This window comes from Mastigoproctus giganteus, chromosome 7, assembly GCF_048544385.1.
Source record: "Mastigoproctus giganteus isolate SK-2022 chromosome 7, ASM4854438v1, whole genome shotgun sequence".
In the NCBI taxonomy this organism is placed as follows: Eukaryota; Metazoa; Arthropoda; class Arachnida; order Uropygi; family Thelyphonidae; genus Mastigoproctus; species Mastigoproctus giganteus.
Window position 1 is genome coordinate 69,897,454 of NC_143581.1, and position 26,892 is coordinate 69,924,345.

Sequence of the window (26,892 nt, forward strand, 5' to 3'; positions counted from 1 at the left end):
AAACACTCCATTATGTTCTCCCTAAAAGATCAACTGTCTCCAACCTTCTGGCAGTCCAAACGGAAATTTTAAATGCATTTGAGGCCAAATCAGAAATGGCGGTTGTTTATGTCAATATTGAAGCTGCTTTTGATAGCCTCAACATCTCAGCCCTTCTGAATCTCCTAACCAATTCCTTTCGGATCAAAGGTGACGTTTTCGCTTTTCTGCACTCGCTCCTCCGGAATAGAACAGTGTACCTCACTCATCGTAACCTCTGCTACACCCGATCCATCAATGCTGGTGTGCCGCAAGGTGACGTTTTATCGGGGTTACTTTTTACCGCCCTCCTTATTCCGTTTGTGTGTAACAGAGATGATGTCATTACCTACGCCGACGATATAAAGTTCTTAACGGAAATACCACCATCAGCCGACAGGGGAGTGATCACATCGGAAATCTGTAATAAGATCACAGCTTTCTCTAGCCATCTCAACCATTTCGGTCTCAAACTGAACCCCCAAAAATCCGTTATTATGGTTTTTTCTCTGAAGAAGTGTCCCACATCCATACAACCCTCACTGCAGGGTGCAGTTATTCCAAGTGTTACTAAACACAAAGATCTCGGTGTAACCTTCGACCCAAACCTTAGGTTCAACTGTCACATCGAATGTGTTCTACGCAAGATCAACCGAATGCGCTGGATTGCCCGTCAACATCTTCTTCATAACACAGACGCAAGAACCACAATCAGATATCTGGAAACCATTGTGTATCCTACCTTTCTGTATGCCTCTGAAATATGGGCATCCGCAGTACCTTCTCTCATTTTTTATTTTATTTTATTTTTATTTTATTAATAAAAAGATACACAACAGGTAACCATTAACAGTGTATCTGAGATCAGATCAGATCAATAAACATAATAACAATAATGTGAAATCCTACAGGACGATAAACATTGATATAGATTCAAACAATAAAAGCATATTTACAAAAGAGGATTGTATTAAGTTAAGTTACCGGTAAAACAAGTAATAATTAATCCGTTAAAGAATAGAAAAATAATATAACAAATAATAAGCTACAATAATTAGATGCGAGCTAGTCACTTTGCAGTTTAAGAGAAGAGGCAAACTTGTGGATGGAGTTCATCAGTGATTGGGAGTTGTCAAAGAAGTCAATGAGAGAGTCATTTGCTGATTTGCTGATTCTGTTCAGTGGACTGAACTTCATAAAGTCCGTGTTGGCAGAGTCAAGGCGAAACGGTGTAAGGTTCCTGACTTGTCTACAGGGAGCATTGAAGTTTATTTTACTCAGGATATCAGATGCTTAGTAAATTCCAGTGATTACTTTGGCTAGGAGGGCGATGTCAGCAGTAACTCTTCTAGTGCACAGAGGCCTTAGGTGAAAGTAATCACACAGCGATTCATAATACACTGAGTGATAGAATAGAGGATTGCGGTACGTAAGGTAACGGATAAAGTTTTTTTGGACTGCTTCAATTTTGTTAGTTAAAGTCTTTGTGTGAGGATTCCAGATGGGTGAACTGAATTCAAGGATTGGCAGAACAATAGTTTTATAAAGGATAACCGCATATCTGTAGTTTTTGAACTTGTATGTGTTCCGTTTGATGAATCCCAGTGTTTTTAATGCTTTGCTGGTGATTTTAAGGACATGGGCATCGAATTTAGCACTACTGGAAAAGAGAATCCCTAAGTCGTTAACTTGGTCACACCTTTCGATGATCACAGAGTTAATACTATACTCCGTATTCATTAGTTGTGGAGATCTGCAAGATGAGAAAGAGATAACTTTGCACTTCGAGGGGTTAGCAGACAAGCCATTCAGAGATAGCCACAGAGAGAATTTATTGAGAGCACATTGAAGTTGTTGAGAATCGGTAGTCTCCTTCACTGCTGAGTAGATCTTAAGATCATCTGCATAGAGAGCAACTTGAACATTGGAGGTGTAGATGAAAGAAGGAAGATCATTTACGAAAACAATGAAGAGAAGAGGACCTAAGGGAGAGCCTTGTGGTACTCCGCTTAGTGGTATAAAACAGTCTGAGTTCACTTGATCGATGATAACGCTCAAGGAACGATGCGTAATATAGCTGCGTAGCCATGAGAGCAAAGGGTCACGGATGCCATATAGCTTAAGTTTTTCCAGAAGTTGTTCGTGCGGGACTTTATCAAATGCCTTAGATATGTCTGTGTAGACTGCATCAACTTGTAGGTGGTTATCAAGAGCTTCAGAGGTGTATTGCCAGAAAGGAAGTAAATTTGTGACTACTGACTTGCCACTGCAGAAACCATGTTGATTCTGATCGATAAAACGCTTGAAGAATTCGAAGAGATGTTTGTGCACTGCTGTGTCGAAGAGTTTAGCCAGGCTGTTTTGCAAGGTTATGGGTCTGTAATCGCATACGTCATTTTTATCACCTTTTTTGAAAATAGGAACTATATTGACCTGCTTAAAGTGCTTAGGATACTTCCCCAGCCTGAGAGACAGGTTGAAGATCCGCAGTATGAGGGGTTTCAATGTAGTGACAGTCCTTTTCCAAAATAAGCCTGGAATGTCATCTGGGCCTCTAGTATAGTCATTTTTCAAGCTTTTTAATGCCGAATTTAAATCTTCATCAGTGATAAAGAGATTAATGAGGATATCATCTTTAACAGGTGTGAAGTCAGGAAATGAGGCAGGTCTCAATGTATCATTTGTTTGAATTCTAGAAAAGTGTTTGGCAAACTCTTGAGCAATACTGAATTCGTCAGATAAGAGAATTCCATCTGCATTACGGAGTTGTAACTTTCTACTGGTTATGTTCTTATGCTTCATGAAATTCCAGAATGGTTTGATATCTCTGTGAGTAAGCAGACTATCCTGAACTGACTCTGTATACATGTTGTAGGAGTTTAATATGAGAGTTTTCACTTCTTTGCGGAGTTGGCTGAATATTTCATAGTATTGACTGTCACCTGTTTGCTTATATTTGTTTCTGTAGAATTCTTTGGATTTAATTTTACGTATTAGTTCACTATTATACCAGTGCGGGTAGGTATGGCGTGCGGTAAGATGGGATTGAGGAACAATGTCAGATATAACTGAATGGACACAGTTAATCAGGTTGTTGGTGAGCACATCGATGTCATCCATAGCGTCAGCGAGCTGCTTGTCTACGTTTCTTAGAGCTAGGTTGAGCAGAGGCCAGTCAGCCTTTCTGAAATTGAATCGAGGAGTACGGGAGCTGCATTTGAAGTTATGAGAAGTAACTGTGATGTCAAAAGTAATTGGTGAATGATCCGAGTGAAATATGGGGTTGTCGGTGTGAACATCTATATGAGTAGAGGAAAATATTAGGTCGAGGTAGGCATTTTCTCTGGTTGGAAAGTTGCAAATTTGTTCCAGACCATAGCTGTGAAGCATATTAAAGAGAGCCCTAGTCTGCAGTGATGGAGAAGAAGATTCTAAATTGGCCATTTGACAGTTAAAGTCACCCAAAACCATTGCTATGTCGGCAGATAGAATTAGTGGGAAGATTGATTCCAGCGAGCTTTCTAAGTACTGGAGGTCTATATTAGTTAAGGGAAGTGGAAAATAAAGCAATACTATTAAAACCTTTAACTTGCCAAGATGAAGAAGGCAGTATACTGATTCAATATTTGTGAAATTTGATGCAGTTTCACAGAGTATATGGTTAGAATGTATAATAGCTACTCCGCCTCCACGAGATCCTCTGTCCTTTCTATGGATTGTATATTGTCCATCTATAATCTCCTGATCATCAATATCAATGGAGAGCCAGGTTTCAGTGAGCAGGTAAATGTCGTAAATATGTGAGCCTTGGATTGCTCTGAAGTGGTTTAGGTTGCTAATTATACTCCTGCAATTCTGAAGGTAAACACTGAACAGTTGGGATCTGGGGATTCTATGACGAGAGGAGAACGTAGTATGTGTAGATAGCAGGGTATCTGATTGCTATGCCGGTGGAGAGGAGATTTTGGACTCCCTTGATGGTCTGTCCGTGAAGCGTTTTACTAGAGCCCCTGATAAAAGGGATCTTAGATTCAACACTTTTTCTGTTTGTGATGGAAGGCATGTTATTATAAAAGATGAGTAGGCGGGACATCGTGTCTTCAGAGAACGGACATCTACTCCGAAACCATATTCTTCTTTAATTAGGTTGATAAGATCTTCAGATTTAGTGGAGGGTCCAAGTCTAGAAAGAAAAATTCGGTCTTTTGTGGGAATAATTGTGATATTATACTTGTGTTTGAGTAACTGAGATTTTTCTGCAGTAGTTACATTCTGTGTTTGATGAGTTATGGCTGGAAGCTTGGAGAAAGTACCTTGAGATATAGATGCTTTAATATTTTCTGACGGTTTGTTCTGTTTTGATCTTTGGTGCGATATTTGAGACTGGCAATCAGAAACAGGTTTACTCACTGTGGCGGCAGATCTACAGACAGGTTTGCAGACCTCATTAGATGTGGCAGCAGTTATTTTTGCATATGTTGCCTTAACTGATGTTGAAGAGTATTCCGCTTGGTGACTCTGAGCTTGTGAAATAGAAGTACAGACAGAACTGTTCCGCAGAGGAGAGTAGGTGGGAGGAGTGGTTCTATTTACATCAGAAGAATCATCTAACAGAGTCTGTTTGGCAATAAATTGCTCAGTTGAATGACTTGAATCATGAATGTTAGCAGGCTTGGGCAAATTAATATTTGCAGCAGTAGAAGTATTGAGGCCGGTGGAAGGTGAAGATCTGGTCTCAGTACTGAGGGCATCATCAGTTAATGAAGAATTCGTATTCACTTTGAGCCCATTGGTGTCGAGAGTAGGTTCAGAATTCTTCCTAGCTTCCCTTAAGTGGCAAGACATAACTGATGTGAGATTTTTAATTTGGGCGTTAATGTCAGAAATTTCAGCCTGTTGATTAGCTAATATTGTTTTTATACCACAGATCTCCGTGTATAGCTCGCTGTTTCCTTCATTGAGTGTATTAGAATCCAGGAGAATTTCAGAGTTTGCAGTATGAGGTGCGCTGATTAGATGAGTTTGAATGAGGATTTTCTGCATAGTGTTAAAGAGTAGTTCCTGGAATTCAGTTGATTGCAGAATACCAAAGGTTGGATTCAGAGTTTCCGTAGGGAAGGAGTTAGCGCTGAGATCTTCTGACAGCACAGATATATGTGTTTGAGTTGATGCATCTGAGATTTGATGCGACAACAAAGAAGGATTAGAGGCTTCATCCATGTACGATTCAGAGTCGGTATTTCTAGTTATTGGCTTGATATTTGTCTCAAATGTACTAGAGTACGGCATTTCAACTTTGTTAGCCGAAGAGGAGGAAAGTGACTCAGGTTCCGTGCTGTTTGGCGTTGCAACAGTTATAGGGCTTTTCTGAGAATTTCTGAGTCGACATCTATCACAACAGAATGATTTCCGCCGACTTTTATTTAATTTTTTCAGGTCAGAATGTGTACAGTCATTGCATATTAATTGTTTGCACTCAATACATTGGACAATGGGGTCAGAGCTGGTCCCACAGATGGTGCAGACGTTAGAATTTTGACAGGAGGTAGTATTTGTCATATTGAATTCAGTTACTGTAGTTTTACTAGATAATTTAATATCACCACAGTTGTGGTTTAGCAAGCAATAGGCACTGTGACCAGCCGGTCGCCTTAGTTGCCCTGCAGTGAAATCCACAGGGAGCAGGGGACTAAGTAGGGAGGGAAGAACAGAGCGGCTAGGCAAAACTCTAATGCCTGGTCAAGGTCAAGTGTCTGTTGGACACATGTATAAGTTGAACTACAGATAATGGCTGAAAGCGCTTGTATGGAGTAGCGGAATGAACATGCAGAAATTCATTTAATACTTATCTGTTGTCCGTTCAAATAATACAGTACTTGCACCTGGCAATCCAAGGGCCTATCCTTATGTGGTGGCACTAATAGGAACTTAATACTTTAAATAAAAAACACACAAAACAAGAAAAGTTTACGGAGCATATCATACAGACAGCCGGACACAATCATCCCCCTAGCGCATATGTGAAGCCCATCTTCGCCAGTGAATACTGGATATTGAAGTGGGCAACCCACAAACATCGACTCCCCCCTCAGCAGAGGACCACCAGCATGGCCGACCAACTCCAAATCCCGCGGCTGCCTCAAATAATCAGCATGAGGAGAACTGTGACCACAGTCAAAATGCTGGTTGGCAAAATCAACTCCCCTGACTTCTGGGATATATGCCAGTGGCATGTTCCACTTCCTTCCTTACGAGCCACCCCTCTTCTTCAGCTACAACGGAACAGGCTGAAGATCGGTGACAGATTCCTACCTGGACAAGTACTTCCTACAGTACAAGCCCTGCTAATGATCGGAGTTGACCTGCAGAAATTCGCTTCTGATCGCAATTACAGGCGCTCGTTGGCCGAACTTGTTCCCCTTTTGTTTGGCCCCTGATGTCGACTCATACTGATATCTCCATCTGCTGTCTCCTATGAGGCGCATAACGGCACGTCGCAGGCAAATCGACGAACTGTCTCACAAAAAAATGAAATACCGAACATCAATTTGGCACTGTGAAATATTCTGACTTGTGTGAATATGCTTAAATATGTGCTTTGTACATATGAACGTGAACATACCTTGGTGTACTGTCTGCCTCACAACTATGTACATACTCATATCTATTGAATGGCTAATGCTACGTTTTTAAGTGTTATGTAATCTTTTATACTGCACAAATTTTTATATTGTACATATTTTTATATTACCCTATATCATTGTCAAGCTCCTGGCTGTGGCGGGCACATTATTGTATCTGTATCTTTACTGTACAATAAAGATTTTCTCTCTATGGTACTCATCTAGTTGCAATAACGTCTCTCTCTCTCACACTAGCTAACCCTCGTAGGTAGCACAGTTAGTAATAGAATCGTCGTCCTCCCCCACAACGGGTGGAAAAGACCTCAGTTAGAATCCCATTAGTGACGTGATCAACTTTTTCACAACGTGGCTGAGTTGGTCGGTCTCAGGCGAGGACAGCATGGTTTTTTCTCCCGGAAACAGGTTTTTCGTCCAGCAAACAGAAATTCGATCACAGAATATACGCAATTTACAGACCATATATGGAGCAATACTACCTTAGTGTCGCTGATGCTTCTAAAATCCTACTTCTACCACAAGCTAAGATGCAGTCTCTATAGCAATTCAATCACTACCGGTCCATTTCATGAGTTTCAAGTCTGCTAGAGGCCATTCAGGAAACCCTACTACCATCTCAGAGAAGACAGCTGCTACCGTTCTCCTGCGGCCAACCTGTTCTGAATTAAGACCACTGTTTTCAATACATTTCAAGACTACGCTGAACTGAAATTGCTCATCTGTCTCGTCCTTCAATCCATATTAACACTGCTATCTTATCACCAGTGGATTGTAGTAAGCATTCTTAAGGCACTGAGCTCCTCTTATGACTACATGTTTTAATGGAATTTTGGCATTAGTGACGGAAATGATAATATTAGTTTTAAACCTTGACATTAGTGAAGAATTCTTCCTACGGTGAAGAATTTCAAGAAATATGGAAATTCCTTTACTTTTCCTAGTCTTTTACTCTCTTAACGGACTCTCCCAAACTGGAGAAATTAGATTTTCACTCCTATCCATTATACACAGTGGCACACAAGAAATATGGTGAATTTACTGTTCTACTTATTCCTCTACTACAGGGAAGCAGGATATAATCCAAAATCAGATGACATCAAATTTTATTATGTGCATTAGGTCTAAAGTAAATATAAAATTCAGCTTATATATTTAAAATTCACGCTAAAAATGCTTCTAAAAGCATGAATACATAACGAAACAAATGTTTTTAATTTTGCCTATAAAATATATATAATTATTATGAAATGTAATTATATTCTATGAACTGTTATTAATTTTTATGCTTAAGTTTATTGAAGCATTCGCTACACTTGCGTATGACTTAAGAATTAAATTGATGGCATTATCTGAGATGCGTTTTACCATATCTACTAGATGACAGAATAACGTTAAACTACAGGCATAATGGTATACGTAAAACAACCACCACGCTTGATAGGATCATTAAAGAGAAATAACCACTTTTTATACTGGGTCAATCGGAAAACAGATGTCACTACTGCGGGGATTAAGACGACATAATCAGTGTTTATATTTGAACACTTTAATGTTCAAATGTCAGTAATGAACACTTTAATTCAAATGTCAGTAATGAACACTTTAATGTTTAATGTCAGTAATGAACACTTTTTTCAAGAAAAGGGTGAACAGAAAGTGGACATGGAAGAGTCCAAATGGATTAACAACTAATGAAATCGACTTCATCCTCACTAACAGAAGATATATTGTGAATGATGTTACCGTCCTGAATAAGGTAAATGTTGGAAGTGATCACAGAATGGTAAGATGTACACTTGATATAGATGTAGGAAAGGAAAAAACTGACTCGAGTAAATAATACAAAGGTCTTTGAAATAACAGAGGAGGAGAAAAAGCAGTATGTACTGGAACTTAAGAACAAGTTTGAGCTTCTGCAGACTTCTCAGGACCAAGATATCGACGAGGAATATTACAACTTTCTGAAAGTGATAAAGCCCAAGAAACCTATAGGGAAACAGAAATCCAAAGAAGAAAAAATTAGTCAAGAAACACTTGTCATGATGAACCAAAGACGACAAATGAAGAGCAAGAAAAACACTGACAGGGAGAAAATTGAGTATACTGAGTTATGCAAAGCCATTAGAAAGAGACTCAGAGAGGACATAAGAAGATTTAACACAAGAAAAGTAGAACAAGCATTAAGGGAAAACAAAGGATTTAAATCAGCAGCCATGAGCAGTAATACAGAAAAACAAATGATACTGAAACTGAGGAATAGTGATGGTGTACTTATAAACAGCAGAGAAGGCATAATTCAAATAGCAGAAGACTACTATAGAGAATTATACAAGGAGCGAGGGAATGATACCAGCAGTGAGGAAGATGAATTGCAAAGTAGCAACACATACGACATACCCAATATTCTTCCTGATGAGGTAGGCGCCTCCGTAGCCAGGTGGGAAGGGGCAGCAGTGCGTAGCACACGCTTCTTGATTAGACCGGGGTTCGAGCCCGTCACCACCAAATACGGAGGATGCGGGAAGGTCAGGGAATGACCACCCCATATCATGGAGCAATATGGCCTTAGTTGCTAATGCTCCTAAAATGCAAATAACAAACAAACAAACAAACCTGATGAGGTAGAACATGCATTGAAGAAAATGAAGAATCGGAAAGCCCCTGGGGAAGATGAAGTTACTGTAGAGTTGTTAAAATTGGGAGGAAGAGACATAACACAAAAACTGGCAAGGCTCTTCACAAAGTGCATTAGAAAAGGTGTGATGCCTAAGCAGTGGAATAATGCAATAATAGTTTTGCTGCATAAGAAAGGAGATAAATCAGAAATTGGAAATTATAGACCAATTAGCTTGTTATCCCATATCTACAAGTTGTTCACAAGGGTCATTACTAACAGATTAGAAAGAATACTTGATGAGAATCAACCGAAAGAGCAAGCTGGCTTTAGGACAGGATTCTCAACTATGGATCACCTTCACGTAATATCACAGCTAATGGAGAAAGCAAATGAATATAAAACACCATTATGCCTGGCATTTGTGGATTATGAAAAGGCATTTGACTCCATACAGCATAAGGCAATGTTTCGGGCACTGGAAAGACAAGGCATAGATACTCCATATATTATGATTTTGAAGAAAATATATGAGAGTGCTGCATCTTTTATTAGACTAGACAAAGACAGTAGCAAATTTAAAATCGAGGAAGGAGTTCGACAAGGAGACACAATATCTCCGAAGCTGTTTACTGCTGCCCTTGAGGAAGCTTTCAGAAGATTAGACTGGTCGCAGAAAGGAGTCAACGTGAACGGAGAGTACCTAAACCATTTACGATTTGCAGATGACATTGTGGTCATAAGCCACGATCCCAAAGAATTAGAGGAAAATCTTAATCAGTTATGCACAGTTAGTAAGGATTTTGGACTAAAGATGAATATGGCTAAAACAAAAGTAATGATGAACAAGTATGCCACGGAAAGGGAAATAATGATTGAAGGAGCAGTAATTGAAAAGGTGGAGTCATATACTTATCTGGGACAAGTTATTAGCTGTAATAATGATAAATGGCTGGAAGTCAAGAGAAGAATAAATTTTGGATGGATAGCATTCAGGAAATATAGTCACATACTGAAGAGCAATATCCCAGTTTGTCTGAAACGTAAAATAATTAATCAATGTATACTCCCCACCATGACTTATGGAAGTGAAACTTGGGCATTCACCAAAAGAATGGAAGAGAAACTAAGAACTACACAGCGAAGAATGGAACGAATCATATTGGGAATCAGACTGTTAGATAAGAAGAGAAACACATGGATTAGGCAGCAAACTCAAGTAAAGGACATTCTTATCAAAACTAAAGAACTAAAATGGTCTTGGGCAGGACACATAACTCGAAGACATGATGACAGATGGACTAAGAAAATAACAGAATGGTACCCAAGAGGAGCTAGAAGAAAACCTGGAAGACAAAGGCGGAGATGGATAGATGAAATTCACGAGTTTTTGAGTAGTAAATGGATGGCCAGTGCTCAAAACAGAAGGAACTGGAAAGTTGCTGGAGAGGCCTTCATCCTGCAGTGGATTGAAAATGGCTGATGATGATGATGATGAATCAGTGTTTAACAGAGAACGAAATGGGAATAATACATGTACTGAACGGAGCAGGCGAGTTGCCGAGGGCTCGGGTACACGCTTGAGTAACCGTGCTTCAAGCCGACGTGACTACTACTACTAAATACCGTGACGTCTTTAAATTCTCGAAATCTGGTGAACTCCTTTGACCTTACGTGGTCATTCCGCAGTATAAACAACAAAAAAAAAAAAAAAAATTATTTTATTTAAGTTCGTCTTTACAGGTTTACAGTGTGCCCTAGAGCTGCCTTGCCTGGTCAATGTTTTGTGAAATTCTTTGATAATCAAACTTACACCTGGTTCCAAGGCCGACTTATAAATACGGGTTTGGAGCGGGGAAAAAATTATGTAATAAACTTAGTCCGAAGACAAAGCATTTTAGTATTATAATGGACAAATGATACAAGGAAGCGGACTTTTTTTGCATCTGCCATTTAAAAGAAGAAAAAAAAAATCACACAATACAAAGAAGTGGCTATCCAATTGCACTTTACATTTATCACACTCTCCGCCTCGACTATCGTGACAATACGTTCCAGTGATCTACGACACATTGCCCGAAGATAAACTGATACTATCTTTGATTCTTGGTCACTACTTATATTACCATATTGACGAAGTGTGTTATTGTAAAACTATAATTTTTATCTTTGCATTTCATAAATATTGCAATCCCCCATTGAGTCACGAACTTTTTAATATTTCACGAATCCGTAAAAGCTTGTTATTGGATCTGGATTACCGCCTTAATGAATATTTGGGAGGGGGAGTCTTTTCATGAACATATGCAGTCCATACTGGTTCAACCGGCAACTTGTAGCATGGCATAGTTAAAGTTAACAAACTTTATAGTTAAAATAATTGCGGCGAATTGTTTATAATAATAATTTTCGATTTTAATATTTTTTGCTCTAATCCTTTTTTTTAATTAAAAAGCCTTTAAATTAAAATGTTTTTAATTAAAAAATACATCTATAAATTTCGTCTCTTATTGTTTTCTTTCTTTAAATCTTTTCAGAAATGTTTTTAGTTTAAAATAATTCGTGTAAGTTCTTAAATATATTTGCTGAAAAAATATGTACCTGCACAATGCATAGATTCCGATGTAACAAGTTGTAGATCTAATTATGAAATATTAATATAAATATTGCCAGGTGAATGAACGAAGCCTTTAGAAACTTAACTAAACTAAGGTTTAAAACTAATATTATCATTTCCGTCACTAATGCCAAAATTCCATTAAAACATGTAGTCATAAGAGGAGCTTAGTGCCTTAAGAATGCTTACTACAATCCACTGGTGATTTTTATATTAAATATGTTCCTTGATTTACTGAAAATATAACGCACTAAGTGATCACTGAATTATGATGATCTACCTAATACCGTGCTTGGCTACCGTTCGCAAGGATAACAACCGCTATTCGCCTAGGCATTGACTCTAGTAGATGTTTGAAGAAGTTCATTGGTATCTGCAGCCACGCTGCCTGCAACACTTTCCACAGTGTAGGAATACATGACAGTTGCATGTCCATACGCGCCTCACTTCCCCGTTCCAAAACATCCCACAGGTGTTCAACTGGATTGAGGTCAAGCGAATTTGGAGGTCAATCAATACCTTCACTGTGTTCCTCAAACAACTCCTGCACACTGCGGGCTCCTCTCATCGATGAGACGGCGCATTATCCTCTTGGAATCCCACTTCTGTCTGGGAAAAAATGCAACATGGCAGGGTGCATGTGGTCTCCAAAGAGATGTCAGGAGACCTCATCAGTGAAACGTTAGCCCTTACGCACTAAGGGTACTAGTTCTTTCCAGCAACACATGACCCATACTAAGCAACCACCGCCACCTGCAGATATAGTGGGTACCATGCACGATGGGTACTTGGACTCGTGTTGTTTGCGCCATACAGACCGTCTATTTCATCAGTTATTTGGACTCGTCCATCTAGCACACTCATTTTCCAATCCTCCAATGTCTAACCAGAGTGTTGTTGACACCACAGCATTCACTGTAGAAGATGATCAGCGGTGAGGAGAGTGTGTCTCTTGGATTGTCTGCTCTGAAACCCCATACGTCTGAGTGTTCAGGGCATTCATTTGGAATACTGTTCTTGCATTCCCCGTAATTGCATTGCGATGTCAACTGTGTAACAATTACCTGCCATTGAGTACGTACAACGCGCTTCACTCCTAGCTTCCACCTTGCGTAATCCTTTACAGTTCTGTCGGCGGGAAGTGGTTTGACCCATTCAACACAATTCTTTGCACACTTTAATCACAGTGGGCTATAAGCAACTGACAAGACATGTCGTTTTCCATACCATTCCTTCCCTCTGGTGGGACATGGGAATGCCTCACTGAATAATTGGGGGTCACCTACCCTATCGACCCTCTTCTTCCTATTTCACCCCCCAGCCTTCACTCTCCCCTCCCAGCCCTTTCTCTTGCACAGCGTATAGCCCTACACGTCCAAATTTAAAATACACCAAAAAATTTTCGCCCGACCTTTTAGGCACTTCACAAACAGGCGTTCAGCGTCAAACCCCATATTAGCGCTTTCATGTAACTGAACAATGTAATGAATTTTAATGTAACTAAAATTAATGTAACTGAACTCTAATGTAACTAAAATCAGCCGCGCTCGTTCCAATTTTATTTTAGGTCCTAGCCACTAAAATCCCAGGAAAGTAAGTGGCAGGATCTGCCAGAGAAGGATTGACTCACTGGTAACAGCCGGCTAACCCCCACGTGGCGAGGTATGGGCAACGTCTGGTCCCATTAGGGGGCCTGGCGGCCAATAAGCCGGATAAACAATGGGCACAACATATAACACTACTCATTACCCACACACTTCTAAATCTCTGGCCTTGACAGGGTACTATCACCGATACATAGAACATTCGCGGAGATGGGAGAAATCCGATGAGCCGCTAGACCCTCAATATACCTCATACCATATAGAAGCACCCGACGCACGAGCTCCCACAATCATACCCTTTTGAAACTCCGTGATATCTTTACTACGTCCCATAACTGTTACTTTATCACTTTGACCTGCACGGCCAGATGCAAATTACCATTACTCTAGTGTACGAAGCTGTTCGGCTTCTTATTCTGCGAGCTATGCGACACAATCCATTAAGGATGGGGGTGGTCATAATTTACTGATCACTGAGTGTATATCATAGCAGAAAGAGTTGAAGAATGAGAAGTGCGATATGCTGTTGCTTAGAGCGAGGAAAATTAATTCTTCAGTAATAGTTAACTTCTGTTACAATTCTTGACAGTAATGAAGATTACTTTCTGAGTTTTAGGAAGAAACTCGTGAAAATTATCAATTTCACGTATTTAGATAAGTTGTCTAAACTTATTTCTGATATATAATGATTATTATAAAATTGTCAAGATTTAAAAATATAAATCTATGAACTAGTAAAGTTTTACTAAATAATTCCAAATATAATAAATGCTGCGGTAATTGATATTGGTAACTGATATAAAAATTATGGTAATTGATATTAAAATATCAATCAGCTTACAGCCTAACTTAGGGCTAAAACCTCAGATTACGAAAGAAGTTAACTAGCGTGCAAGTTAGTACAACAGCATCATTTCTGAACGCAGCCAAATATTTTAATTAGCTATATACAGAAATTATGCTATTGCACTAACTACTTGTACGCTGATAATTTTTTTATGGTTTCAGGGTTACCTTTTAGTAGTAATGGCAAATGATGCAAGAAAGAAAGCATATATACAAAAGAAAAAAAAGTCTACACAGTTCACCCATCCGTACCGTACCCTCCAAGAATTTGTCTAGTTCTTCCTTGAATTTATTCAACCCATCCACTTACACAACAACAGATGGAAGCCTGTTCCAACAATCAACCACCCTCTAGCTGAGGGCAAACTTTCACATATATCCTGCAACCTGCAACCTTCACATATCCTGCAACCACTTCCTCAACTTGAATTTACGTCCCCTCAAAAGGAGGCATAAATTCAAACTAGAATTCTAGCGATAATTCTGATATTTTTATAAAGAGGCCTTCGGAGCTCTGTGTTGGATCGCCTCCTATTTATGGTTTTCATAAATCATGCTAACAAATCTAAGGCAAGCTATCAAAGTTTGCTGATGACTTGAAAGTGGGAATTCTGGTTAAGTTTGAACCAGGCTACGATGCTTCAGAGGGAATTGAATCGATTGTAAAACAACCGATCTGTCTTTGAGACAAGATTTAATGCTTCTAAATATAAGGTTGGAATCCACTGAACAGATATTCTGGAATCACGTACAATCTAGGATAGAGGAGCTAAACGTGGTTCAAGATGAAAAAGACTTAAGTGTTATGACTGAAGCTGACATTAAAATTTCCAAGCAGTGTAAACAGGAAGGCACATGGTGTGCTGTCCATGATTTATAGGACTTTGTTAGTAGGGAGAAAGTCATTATTCCTTTATAAAAGACAATGGTTAGTCCATTTAGAATATTATATTCAGATGTGCAAATATCACCTAAAAAAAGACAACCTCTGGAGAGAGTGTTCATGAAGGACGACCAGAGTAGAGAAGAGTGGAAATCGATGCACATAATTATGACGTTAGAACGGCGTAGATTTTGATTTCAAAGTGGGATTAAGACATTTAGGAGGGTAGGGGAATCTGATCGATGTGTATAAAGTACTAAAGGTCTTTCTCCCTCTTAGGTGAGACAAGAATCGGAGACACAAATATAAAATCTCAAGGAATAACGGAAGACTGGGTCTCACGAAGTTCACTTATGGGGTTATCAAACACTGGAATAAGCTGCCTCCCAAATGGCAGAGGCAGTGAGTCTAGCTAAATTCAAAGTGGAATTCGATGATTACATGACTTGAGGAAATGGAAATAGTAAAAATATTCCGTTTTATTATTTATTTATTTTTATTTTTGCTGTTGTAGAAAGTGTTTCTCAAACCCCTAGATTAAAATAGATCAAGTGACATAAGTAATATGTTCGCTTAGAGGCTTTTTTTTTTTCTAATTGTCCTTGGCCTGGTTCAAGGTTCCTCTCCCTTTTGTACAAACGCGCATGACGAGTTTGGATGCGACGTTTGGAATTTGCTGACCGTGTTTCAGCAAAGATACGTGTGGAGATAAATGACATAGACCGTTTATGTCGTTATTCAATGTCGTGCTTATGGTTTTCTTAGCGCCTTGTATAAATCTGCTTAATGCAAATGTTGAAAAGCGTTCACGCGCTCTAAATATTACACAATATAGCTACTACAAATAAGTTTTTAAACAATACAGTAGACTCTCGATTTTCCGGGATAGATGGTAAAAAACAAATCCCGGATAATCGATTTCCCTGTTAATCCAAAAATACAGAAGTCCCCGACATACGTAAGATATACGTTCCAGGACTTCTTACTTCGTCGAGTTTTACATAACTCGGGAATGACTAATAACATATTGCTACTATATTATTATTGACAAATCTGAATTCCGCGCAATACTTGTTAATGTTTAGCCATTTTCATACATCCTTATTATAATGATTCCTTAGAGATTTAACAGATGCTCCGTTTTCAAACTTTTGAATAATTTCAAGTTTTTGTTTAACTAAAAACGCAACTCTTTTGCGTTTACCCATTTTCGCGATTTCTTAACAAACATACAAAAAAAATTACTATAAAAAAAAATTCCGACATCCCTGACATAAATAACGAAACAATTTGTCCTTTTGCGCTGCAACGGAACACAACAATCGACGAGACGCACTAAAACAAACTAAACATTTGCTCTCTTTGGTTTTTTTTTTTTTTTTTTTTTGAGCAGCGGGTATGAAGACAGCGAGGATTGCAAGATGATAGGTTCACTAATCTCCCAATGGCGACTTATAATGCCGCTTGTCGCTTATTTACGACTTGCAAAATATCTGTTTATACCTGTTCTAGTCATTACTTGAATTTTTTTTTATTTCTGGCTGATTTTTTTATTTTTTTTTTATTTGGAGTCTTGAAGTGTCCTGGTTAATCCGATCCCGGTTAATTGAGAGTCTTCTGTACTTACATCATAATCGAAGTCTTCTGTACTTAGTTCATACATAAACTGTTATCACGTCTTTTCCTTATGGGTCAGTCAGTAATTATACGAGTAGGGCACAGTGGAATCTATATGTACTGACTGTTATTTCTAGTAACGCTACCTAATAAATTCACTCACTCATCTGAAATTTATAACGCAGACATATTGAGATATTCATATTGTTTAGTGACATACAGAATCGAACAAGCTGTTTAATGGCTGCACCCCATGAACGAAATATACCAACTTCGAGTAGTGACTATTCGTAGCGAACGTTCTTCCACAAGTAACTTCAGCAGCTGCAAATATACTGACTTCAAAATTAAGATTTAATAGGTATGATATTTTGTTAAACAGATTTGGTAATTGCTGTCAAGCGGTTGAGAGATGGGGATATTTAGTCAAAATAATGAGCTCAATAATAACCGAAATGTTGAAAAATAGAAATAGTTATTTGTGCGCTGTTTAGTGTATTTCTAACTAATATCATCGCCCTTGCAATTTCGAAGTTCAAATCCTATTAAAAGTGGAGACTCTCATTAATACAAAGCTTCGTGAAACGTTGAGCCAATATGTGTGCTGAGTTTTCTTCGATCAACAAGTCTAATCATTACGTCAAACTCAATAGCATCATCCTTTAAATTTTATAATTAAAAAAAAAAAATCTTTCTTTTTGCACCAAATTAGCGTATTTCATAGCAGTTTCGGTGCAACCCTCATTTTCTAAATAGCTTCCAGTAACATACAGTGTACTGAAAGACTTGAATGCATGCCGCCGATAAATGAGGAAAGTTCGCGCGTGCAGTTAACGAACCTGCCAATGGAAGTAATTTGTGCGAAGTAATTAGACTGGAAAGGATGGCAAACAAATTCGCCCACCATACGTAGCTTATGTAGGATTGAATCTCAACGAAGTTCCTATACAATTACCGCCTACTGATTTTCACATATACAAGTTGCTGTTTACCTCTACATTTACCGATAACAGCAACGTTGCTGACAGGGCCTATTTTCTTTTAAAATTGAGATTCATTTCTGAAATCCTTTGAGTTAGACAATTTGCATTTTTATTTTCCCTATATTAAAATTGCCATGTACTCGGAACGGTTTGTTCAATTACCATTATAGACTAAAACATTTGTAATGATTTGGCCCTAAAAGTAACCTTTTATGAATAAAATCATTTTCTATGAAAGGATTTGCTCCTGAGCGGCCTGCAGGAGTTAAGTGCATGTAGATCTATTTTTAAAATCTAGATAAAAATGTCGAAAGTCTGTTATATACGAGGTGTAATCAAAATGTTCAGGGAAGAATTAGTATTTGGGAAATGGTGGAGCTTACCGGTTATTTTAGTCCTTGACAGTGTATACACTGAAGCACTGGAATCGGTGTATACACTGATTCCAGTGCTTCTGCAGCTCATGGATGAATTCTTGATATACTTCTTTTGGAATTACTCATAGTTCCTGTGTAAGGTTCTGAATAATTTCCTCAGACGTTGCAAATCTGGGATCTTTCAAAAAGGCTTTAAGCATGAGCGAAAAAAAAAATCATTGGAAGTTGCTAAGTCCGGTATATATGGCACATAAGAACCACAGCGGTGATGCGCCGAATATGAAGGGGCACTGTCATGACCATCTGATCAAGATCCCTCCTCTACCGTGGCACAATTGAAGCTCTTCTACCAAATAGGAAAATTCAAGTAGAGATAATCCTCGTACAACACGTTAGTTACGTTCCTATAAAATCTCTTGTGGTGCAAAACCGTGTTATACGGGCTTCTTTATTTAAGAACCAATACAAAAATGGGGGTTACGTTCCAAAGGCTAACAAAAATATACTTTTTTTTTATATATATAACTATCGGGAACTTAATAAAATAGTAATAACTGAACAAGCGTATTACAAACTGTAATACATATATGTCAGATAATGTCATCACCATCAGCCATTTTCAATCCACTGCAGGATGAAGGCCTCTCCAGCAACTTTCCAGTTCCTTCTGTTTTGAGCACTGGCCATCCATTTACTACCCACAAACTCGTGAATTTCATCTATCCATCTCCGCCTTTGTCTTCCAGGTTTTCTTCTAGCTCCTCTTGGATACCATTCTGTTATTTTCTTAGTCCATCTGTCATCATGTCTTCGAGCTATGTGTCCTGCCCAAGACCATTTTAGTTCTTTACTTTTGATAAGAATGTCCTTTACTTGAGTTTGCTGCCTAATCCATGTGTTTCTCTTCTTATCTAACAGTCTGATTCCCAATATGATTCGTTCCATTCTTCGCTGTGTAATTCTCAGCTTCTCTTCCATTCTTTTGGTGAGTGCCCAAGTTTCACTTCCATAAGTCATGGTGGGGAGTATACATTGGTTCATTATTTTACGTTTCAGACAAACTGGGATATTGCTCTTCAGTATGTAACTATATTTCCTGAATGCTATCCATCCAAAATTTATTCTTCTCTTGACTTCCAGCCATTTATCATTATTACAGCTAATAACTTGTCCCAGATAAGTATACGACTCCACCTTTTCAATTACTGCTCCTTCAATCATTATTTCCCCTTTCTGTGGCATACTTGTTCATCATTACTTTTGTTTTAGCCATATTCATCTTTGTCCTAAATCCTTACTAGCTGTGCATAACTGATTAAGATTTTCCTCTAATTCTTTGGGTTCGTGGCTTATGACCACAATGTCATCTGCAAATCGTAAATGGTTTAGGTACTCTCCGTTCACATTGACTCCTTTCTGCGACCAGTCTAATCTTCTGAAAGCTTCCTCAAGGGCAGCAGTAAACAGCTTCGGAGATATTGTGTCTCCTTGTCGGAGATATTGTGTCTCCTTGTTCATTTAATTTTCTTTGTCTTTATCGCTGGTAAGCACAATCAAACGAAAACATTTTCTCTGTTGCAGAATATCTTCACCTTCTGAATATCTTCAGCTTCTGCAGCATCTAGATTTCGTGTATCTTCTTCTCTATTTAAAAAATCAGTAATCTGGGTTTGTTTGCTTTTGCTTGATAGATTTTTTTTAATTGAATGGTATGGAGCTAAGCATTTTTGAAGCTCCCTTTTGAACTCTGTGCTCCGAAAAGTCGAAGAATCTGTCTGCATTCAAAAAATAAGATTCTAATTGCTCGGCTAAGTTTGTCTTCCCGTATGCTTTTTAGTGTAAAATTTGGAACTTTAGAATTTTCATCTGCCCTATCATCCTCTGAATTGATTGCTTAATTTAAATTTAAAAATTTTTGCAACGTATGATACCTTTCCCCTTTTTTAAGACGATCCAAAATTTTCATCTTTGATTCTAGAGAAATAGTTTCTTTTGAGCGGTGCTTTTTCACTTTCCATAATTTAGGTTTGCAATTTAATTTACAACAAAAAAATTATTCCAATACGGTTCTTAAGAACAAAGTTTAGTAGTACATACCCTGAAAAATTTATAAACGATCAAATAAAAACCAAAATAACCTTACAAAAACCTTAAAAGTCACGAACTGCACGCTTCGAAGTCAATTTTATTTTTGGTCTCCAACAAGCACAAGTTCAATAGCACGGAAAGTAACATGGGATTTCCCAACAAAATAAAAAATACGGGGATTTCCCAACAAAATAAAAAATACGGGGATTTCCCAATATATAATTTTTTTTTTTTTTTTTTTTTTTTTTTGCATTAAGACTAGTGAGTCAACAGCTGGGATTCACAAAAAAGAATGTAAATGTTAAAAAATTACACACAACATAATAGCAGGGTTTCTCCTGCACAAAAGCTCAAAAATATCGTGTTATGCAAGGTTTGTCGCAAATCTCTAACCGTGTTAGAGCGAAACCGTGTTATATGAGTACCGTGCTATACGGGAGTTGCCTGTATCTAAAGACAATACAACTCTAACCTACACTGTGAACAGAGAAGTCCCTCAGGGCGGAGGGACTTTTCTTTCTACTTTTCTTTTGCCGCTGCTGTCGGCCACTTCTGTCGACGACCTCGATGCGGAATTCGATAGCATAAATCATTAATATAAATGCTCTTCTATGCTGGTCTTTTTAACGTCTCTGTAAAGTGATTGATTTATTCTTTCAATACAACACCATAACCAACATCAGGGCAACAAAAAAAGGCTGGGAGGCCACAAGGTGTGATGTCGGGGTTGTCATTTACAGCAGCACTTATACCATTTATCGTGGGCAGACAAGATATATTAATGTTTGAAGATGATATCAAGCTGTGCACATCAGTTTCACATAGAGTCGACCCTGAAGCAGTCACATCCACCATTAACTCAAATAAATCGACAATATTGCTGTTTTCCCCTAAAACTAAGATGCCAACTAAGATCCTATTATCTCTTCGAGATGATGCTATTCCACTAGAAGGAACAGCAACAAGCTTCGCTTCGGCAACCATATAAAACCCTCATATGGCATTCCAAACAGTATCTTCTTTATATTAATCGCTTGCGAACCACAAAGAGATATACAGGATATCTATAAATTATTCACCTGATTATGAAACTAAATTAAAATATTTATTGTAATAGGTATTACAAAAAACGGTTTGCTGCATTCAATAAAGCAACCCTACCGACGTAGAATGTCAACATGGTAGCAGATTCCATTCGAAGCGTTTCTTGAGAAACAGACGTCTCTGCATGTTCAATCCGGTCTTTTTTTAATTCTGTGACGTTGTTTACTTTTTTTTTTTAAGCATACACCTTGTCTTTTACGTAGCCCCATACAAAGAAATTCACAGATACGATATCCGGGGAACGAGTAGGCGATGGAGTGGTACCATCCCGGCTGATCCACCGGTTAGGAAATTTTTTATTGGGGAGATTGCGCACATGCAAGCTCTGGTGTAAGGGCCTCCTCATCTTGCTAATAGAACATATGTGGCTGAATATCTGGGTGATCTGCAGAGTTCAGTGTTTTAGTAGAAGAGAAATGAGCCAATCAATTGGCTGAAGGAGAGTGTGCCTCACACGCTTACCTTGGATCTATCACGGTCGTGTTCACGAACTGGATGGGTATTTTCAGATCCCCATATGCGGTAACTGTGTCTGTTAACTTTACCAGTCAGGTGGCATGTCGCTTCAACACTGAAAACAACGTTTTCCAAAAAAAGTGTCCGTCTTTGTCTATAGGGCTGAGAATGTGAACAGCAAATTCTTCTCGTTGTGGTTTGTCGTGAAGTTAGTTTTTCTGAAAGATTTGCACTTTGTAAGCAAAGTTTCATTCCCTTGCGAACCACCCTGTGCAAAGTTGCTCGTGGTATTTGCAACTGCAGACTTGCCCGGTGGATTGAGTTTGTACGACTTCGGGTAAACACTTCCTGAATTTCTGAAACTTTATCTGCAGATACGCTAGGCCTACCTACCCTTTCTGGTGCAACACACTGCCAGTTTCTTGAAACTGTTACAACCATCTCCTCATTGATTGTTCCGTGGGTGGATCTTTCTGGAATTCCTGTTGAAAACGTCGTTTTATAATCACTAAAGATTGGTATCCTACAGCCACAACATGCATATTGTTTTGTTCTGCAGTTGCCATTTTAATGCTGTACTGTCGCAATGCTTACTGGGATCAAGGCTGCCAACCGCATGAGAAAAAGCTCATCGAGTTGCTTTGATAATTGCAGCAAACCATTTTAAGATAACTATTACAACAAAATATTAATCAAGCTTCGTAACCAGGACAATAATTCACTGGCACCCTGTAAATTCAGACCTTGAGTATCCTTCTGTGCTTTATGAAGCTTAAATCTGGGCGTCTTCTCTCCTGACTACAGAAAAAATTTATGCAGGTGACTACTTGCTCCTTAAGTAGCATTAAGATAATAGGCTCATAAGAGCCTATTATCTTAATGTCCGTCCGCATGTAATAACTCGACTGCCAATGGACGGATTTTCATTAAATTTTTTATTTGTCTTTTAGATGGATTTGTTGAGCCACCTGGTCATGAGGTCCACAGCCAGCTGGAGATCGCAATTGTTGAGAGCTTCCCAAGGGATGGATGATGCGGCTTCGAGACATCGTGGTGGATCAATGAATTTGTGGGATGTTATTTCTTTTTTGGGCCTTGAATATCGAAGTTAGGTGCGTCTAAGTGCAGGAGTATGGCAATGGGTTCGTGATCGGATTGAAAGAGATTGTGAGGGTTGTCTTCTCGAGGTCGCATGGTGCTGAGGAGAATACCAAATCTAAGAGATTGGATCCTCTCTGGGGTGGCAGTTGACAAGGCTGATACCCAGCGAATCCATACTGCTAACGAGTGTCCTACTAAGATGTGCGAGAGTAGGGTAGGTGGAAGATTGAAATCTCCACAAACAATGTGCTTAGCAGAGGCGTGGAGTTGATTCACTAGCCAATGGATTAAATCGTCAATGATATCACTGTTTGGGCCTGGTGGAATATATGCTGTTGCTATGTCTATCAAGTAGGTGTTAAGCTTAAGGGACACCATGGCAGCTTCAAATGCAAGGGATTGGATTACCACAGAATGTACCAATAAAAAGAGGATGGTATTGTAGAGTATTGCGACTCCCCCTCCTCTACGATCAACTCTAGAGGAGCAGAGAATCAGGTAACCAGCCTGAGGTGCACAGGCAACGGAGTCCTGCCCATTCCCAAGCCACGTTTCAGCGATACAGAGGACATCTAGAGTTTTCGAGAGTAGAAGCTGTTCGACAGTGTCTAACTTGTTACAGATACTTCTTGCATTTTGAAATGCAATTCGAATGGAGGTAGCCATAGCAATCGGAGTTCGTACAGGTGGCAAGTCTCTTTTTTTGGGTCCGCATTGGTCTACTGTGTGTTGCGATATGTACAGGAATATTAGAGATAGGTTTGCAGCCTTGGAGATTGACATCATAAACGGCTGGTAGTTGGTTAGATTGATATGTGGACATTTTGTTTCCTATAGTAGGTTTGTTCTCAGTAGATTCATTTGAATTCCACTGCGTTTCTTTGGCTTGGCAGCTTGGTAATTTTAATTGCTATTGCATTTGTTGATGATTTTGGTAGTTTATCGCGGTTCTTGGCGTCTAGTCTAGGAAGGGTTTGACGAGAGTTCCAGGGGGCTATAGCCTTGTATCCAACACGAAGCTTATAATCTCTGGGTGGCAGATAACGATGAAAGATGCGTAAGTTGGGTACCTAGTTCTTCTATGTCTCACATCAATATTTATTCTGTGAAGTTCTGCAAACATGGCCTTAATGCTGCCTGGTTTAGTAGTTGGTTCCAGTCGAGAAACAAAGATTTGCCCACGAGTCTGGACCGCTGTGATATTGTACGAATACCTTAGTGGAGTGTTGTGTGCCACCTGTTTTTTTTCCGTTTGTCTTCCACGTTCCATTTTCTGGTAGATTGAATATATGGTCCCGGTTTATTTTGAGTGAAGCTGTTGATCGACGAGATGAGACTTGGGCAGGGAGTGCATGCAGTTTGTAAGCCTTGCTGGTGGGATCTTTTGGATTTTATAATCATCTTTTTGGCTGGTGACTATTTCTACAAATGTAGGTATTAATGAACTCTTTCCAGTTTGGATTGTCTGCGCTAACATTTTAAGTTTGGTATTATTTAGGGTCGATAGTTTAGAGGGGACCACCTGAGAGGTCTTTGAGCGCCTATCTCCGGTGATGTTAGATGCAGGTTTGGTAGAGTTATCTTCAATGAAATCTGCATCTTTGCTGTTGAGCTGATTAGTGGATTGTTCTCTTTTGCTATTTTGAAGGTTGGGTTCTATGTTAGAAGGCGGGTTCACTACAGTGAATTTATTTGCAACTACTTGTGCCTTGAGTTGCTGTATTTCTTCAAGTAGGATTGAGTTTTGGGCTTTTATTTGCTTGACCTCATTAATAAGCATATTCAGCTGCATGTTTATGAGCATCACATAATCATCCCTTATCTGCAGGCAGTTTTCCCTGTGCATCAAAGTTGTTACCGTCTGGCAGCACTTTGTGGCCGAGGTAGCTACATCATATATGATGTACAAATATATGATTAAAGAATCCCTCTACATAGGGATACTTTAATTTTAACAACTCTGTATTTACGGCAACGCGCCTAAAAATCCAAAGTGCCTGAAACGCAAGACAACGTACCGCACTGAGTACATTAACTTGTTTCTAATAATCTAATTCAGTTTAAAGCAAACAATAATTACATTTAAAAACGCAAATATCCTGGAATCTCATGCCAGCTCGGTGCTTAGGGGACTAATCCAGGGATCAGCAACCTATGGAACTGATACTAAATCCGAATAGCACTACGAAATTATTATTATTTTTTTATGATTCCAATAAGGTATACAGTAGTTTCTTTACACAGGTCCTGAATTTCAGAAATCTATCACCAGCAGCATGGAATTAACACCAGAATGAATTCGGCAAACGAACTCTGATAAGTTGCCGCCCTTTCAGAGTTGGTTGGCCGAATTCATTCTCCAAACCAACTTCAATACTTTTATTAATCTCCTGTAGTCACAAATATGGAAATATTATAACATTAAACGTTTTGTTCAGGAAATATAATTACCACAATAGTTATTTTTTTAATCACTTAATGACTTAATGTTTCAGTAGATCAAACGAAATTTTTATTTCTTCCTTAGCATGTGATATGAACGTTCACAAGAGGTGTCAAGTGAGTGTCCCTAACTTATGCGGTTGTGATCATACCGAACGGAGAGGACGAATCGAACTGAAGGTGATGGCCACTAGCAACAAACTGGTTTGTGACGGTAAAGGACTTTATATATATATATATCCCAGTAAAATCTTTCATGATAATAATTCATCGTACTTTTTTTTTATCATCTTCATAATTATTCTATGAAAAAATTTATCCGAACCTAACAGTGCTGCTTCTTTCCAACAATACGGTTTGTTCTTAACCTAGTTCTTGGTGACTTCTTGACAGTTGTTCAACCTGCTCCAGTCATTGTTCCTTTATATCATCGCATTGTAGAGCAGTGGTCTCAAACTTCGCATCCGGCCCCCGAAGCAATTTTACACGGCCGCGAATACATTTCAATTATGTATTTGTCGTAAATACAGTGCTTATAGTTTTAGACACATAGAGATATGGACTGAGCTTATGTGCGCGACTGCTATTGAAGGAAAAAGAGATAGAATGAATAGGTTGGGCCTTTGTCTTTGTCACTGTATGCTTTATGCCAGGCCACGTGACTGGGGTAAAGTGGGAGAACTTCCCACGTCGGTACAATCAATAAATTTAGTTCGCCAGCCGACAGTTGGTGGCGCTTCTGTATTCTGGTGTTTCCGATTTTTTTCTATTGAGTTGGTACTTCTGGTATATATTTTCCTTGAGACAGTCACTAGTTGGTTAGGTGGGTGCACAGCTGCGCAGTTAATATTGATATATAGATGGAGACAAACTAACATACGGCTTATAAAACCTGTTTATTTGTGCTTGTTGTTAGATCTACAATGCAGATCTAACGATAAACGATAGGTGTTGATATAATTTAGATTCTACATTTATATCAATACCTATCGTTTAGAAATGTGCATAACTTTTGAGCGTTGCTTTCATACGAAAATTCATTCTGTTAAATTAAAGTTGTAAATAAAATTATAATAGTGATTTTAATTAAGAGATTAAACTGCAAGCCATGTCTTTAACAAATGGTAAAAAAAAAAGTGGACGAAGAAGGACGTGTTTTTCAAGATAAAAGGGAAATTATGTACTTTTGTGGTGTTGTGGGCAATAAAATTGTTTGTTTTATTTGTAATAAAGGAATATCAGTTCCAAAAGAATACAATTTACGTCGCCATTACGAAACGAATCATAAAAAAAATTTGAAATGTTGGAAGGCAAATTGAGGGAAAAAAAGTTAGTTTCTGAAACCTGCCTTACAACGACAACAAAATTTTTTTACTAAAGCAAATAAATCCAGTGAAATAACAGTTCACGCAAGTTTTTCTCTCGCACACATCATTGTAAAACGATAAAAACCATCTAGTGATGGCGAATTCCTTAAAGATTGTTTGATTAAGTCTGCTGA

The 26,892-nt window shown here is 38.6% G+C and overlaps 1 protein-coding gene across 2 annotated transcripts in view; it reads left to right on the forward strand.

The window, feature by feature from the left end:
• The window catches only part of LOC150082986 (protein kinase C, brain isozyme-like), a 567,705-nt gene that overhangs the window by 395,902 nt on the left and 144,911 nt on the right, over positions 1 to 26,892 (forward strand). For both annotated transcript variants that reach the window (XM_090377718.1, XM_090377717.1), the window contains exon 5: positions 25,477 to 25,605. In XM_090377718.1, the coding sequence (XP_090233844.1) occupies positions 25,477 to 25,605 (129 nt within the window). The remainder of the gene's footprint in view (positions 1 to 25,476; positions 25,606 to 26,892) is intronic.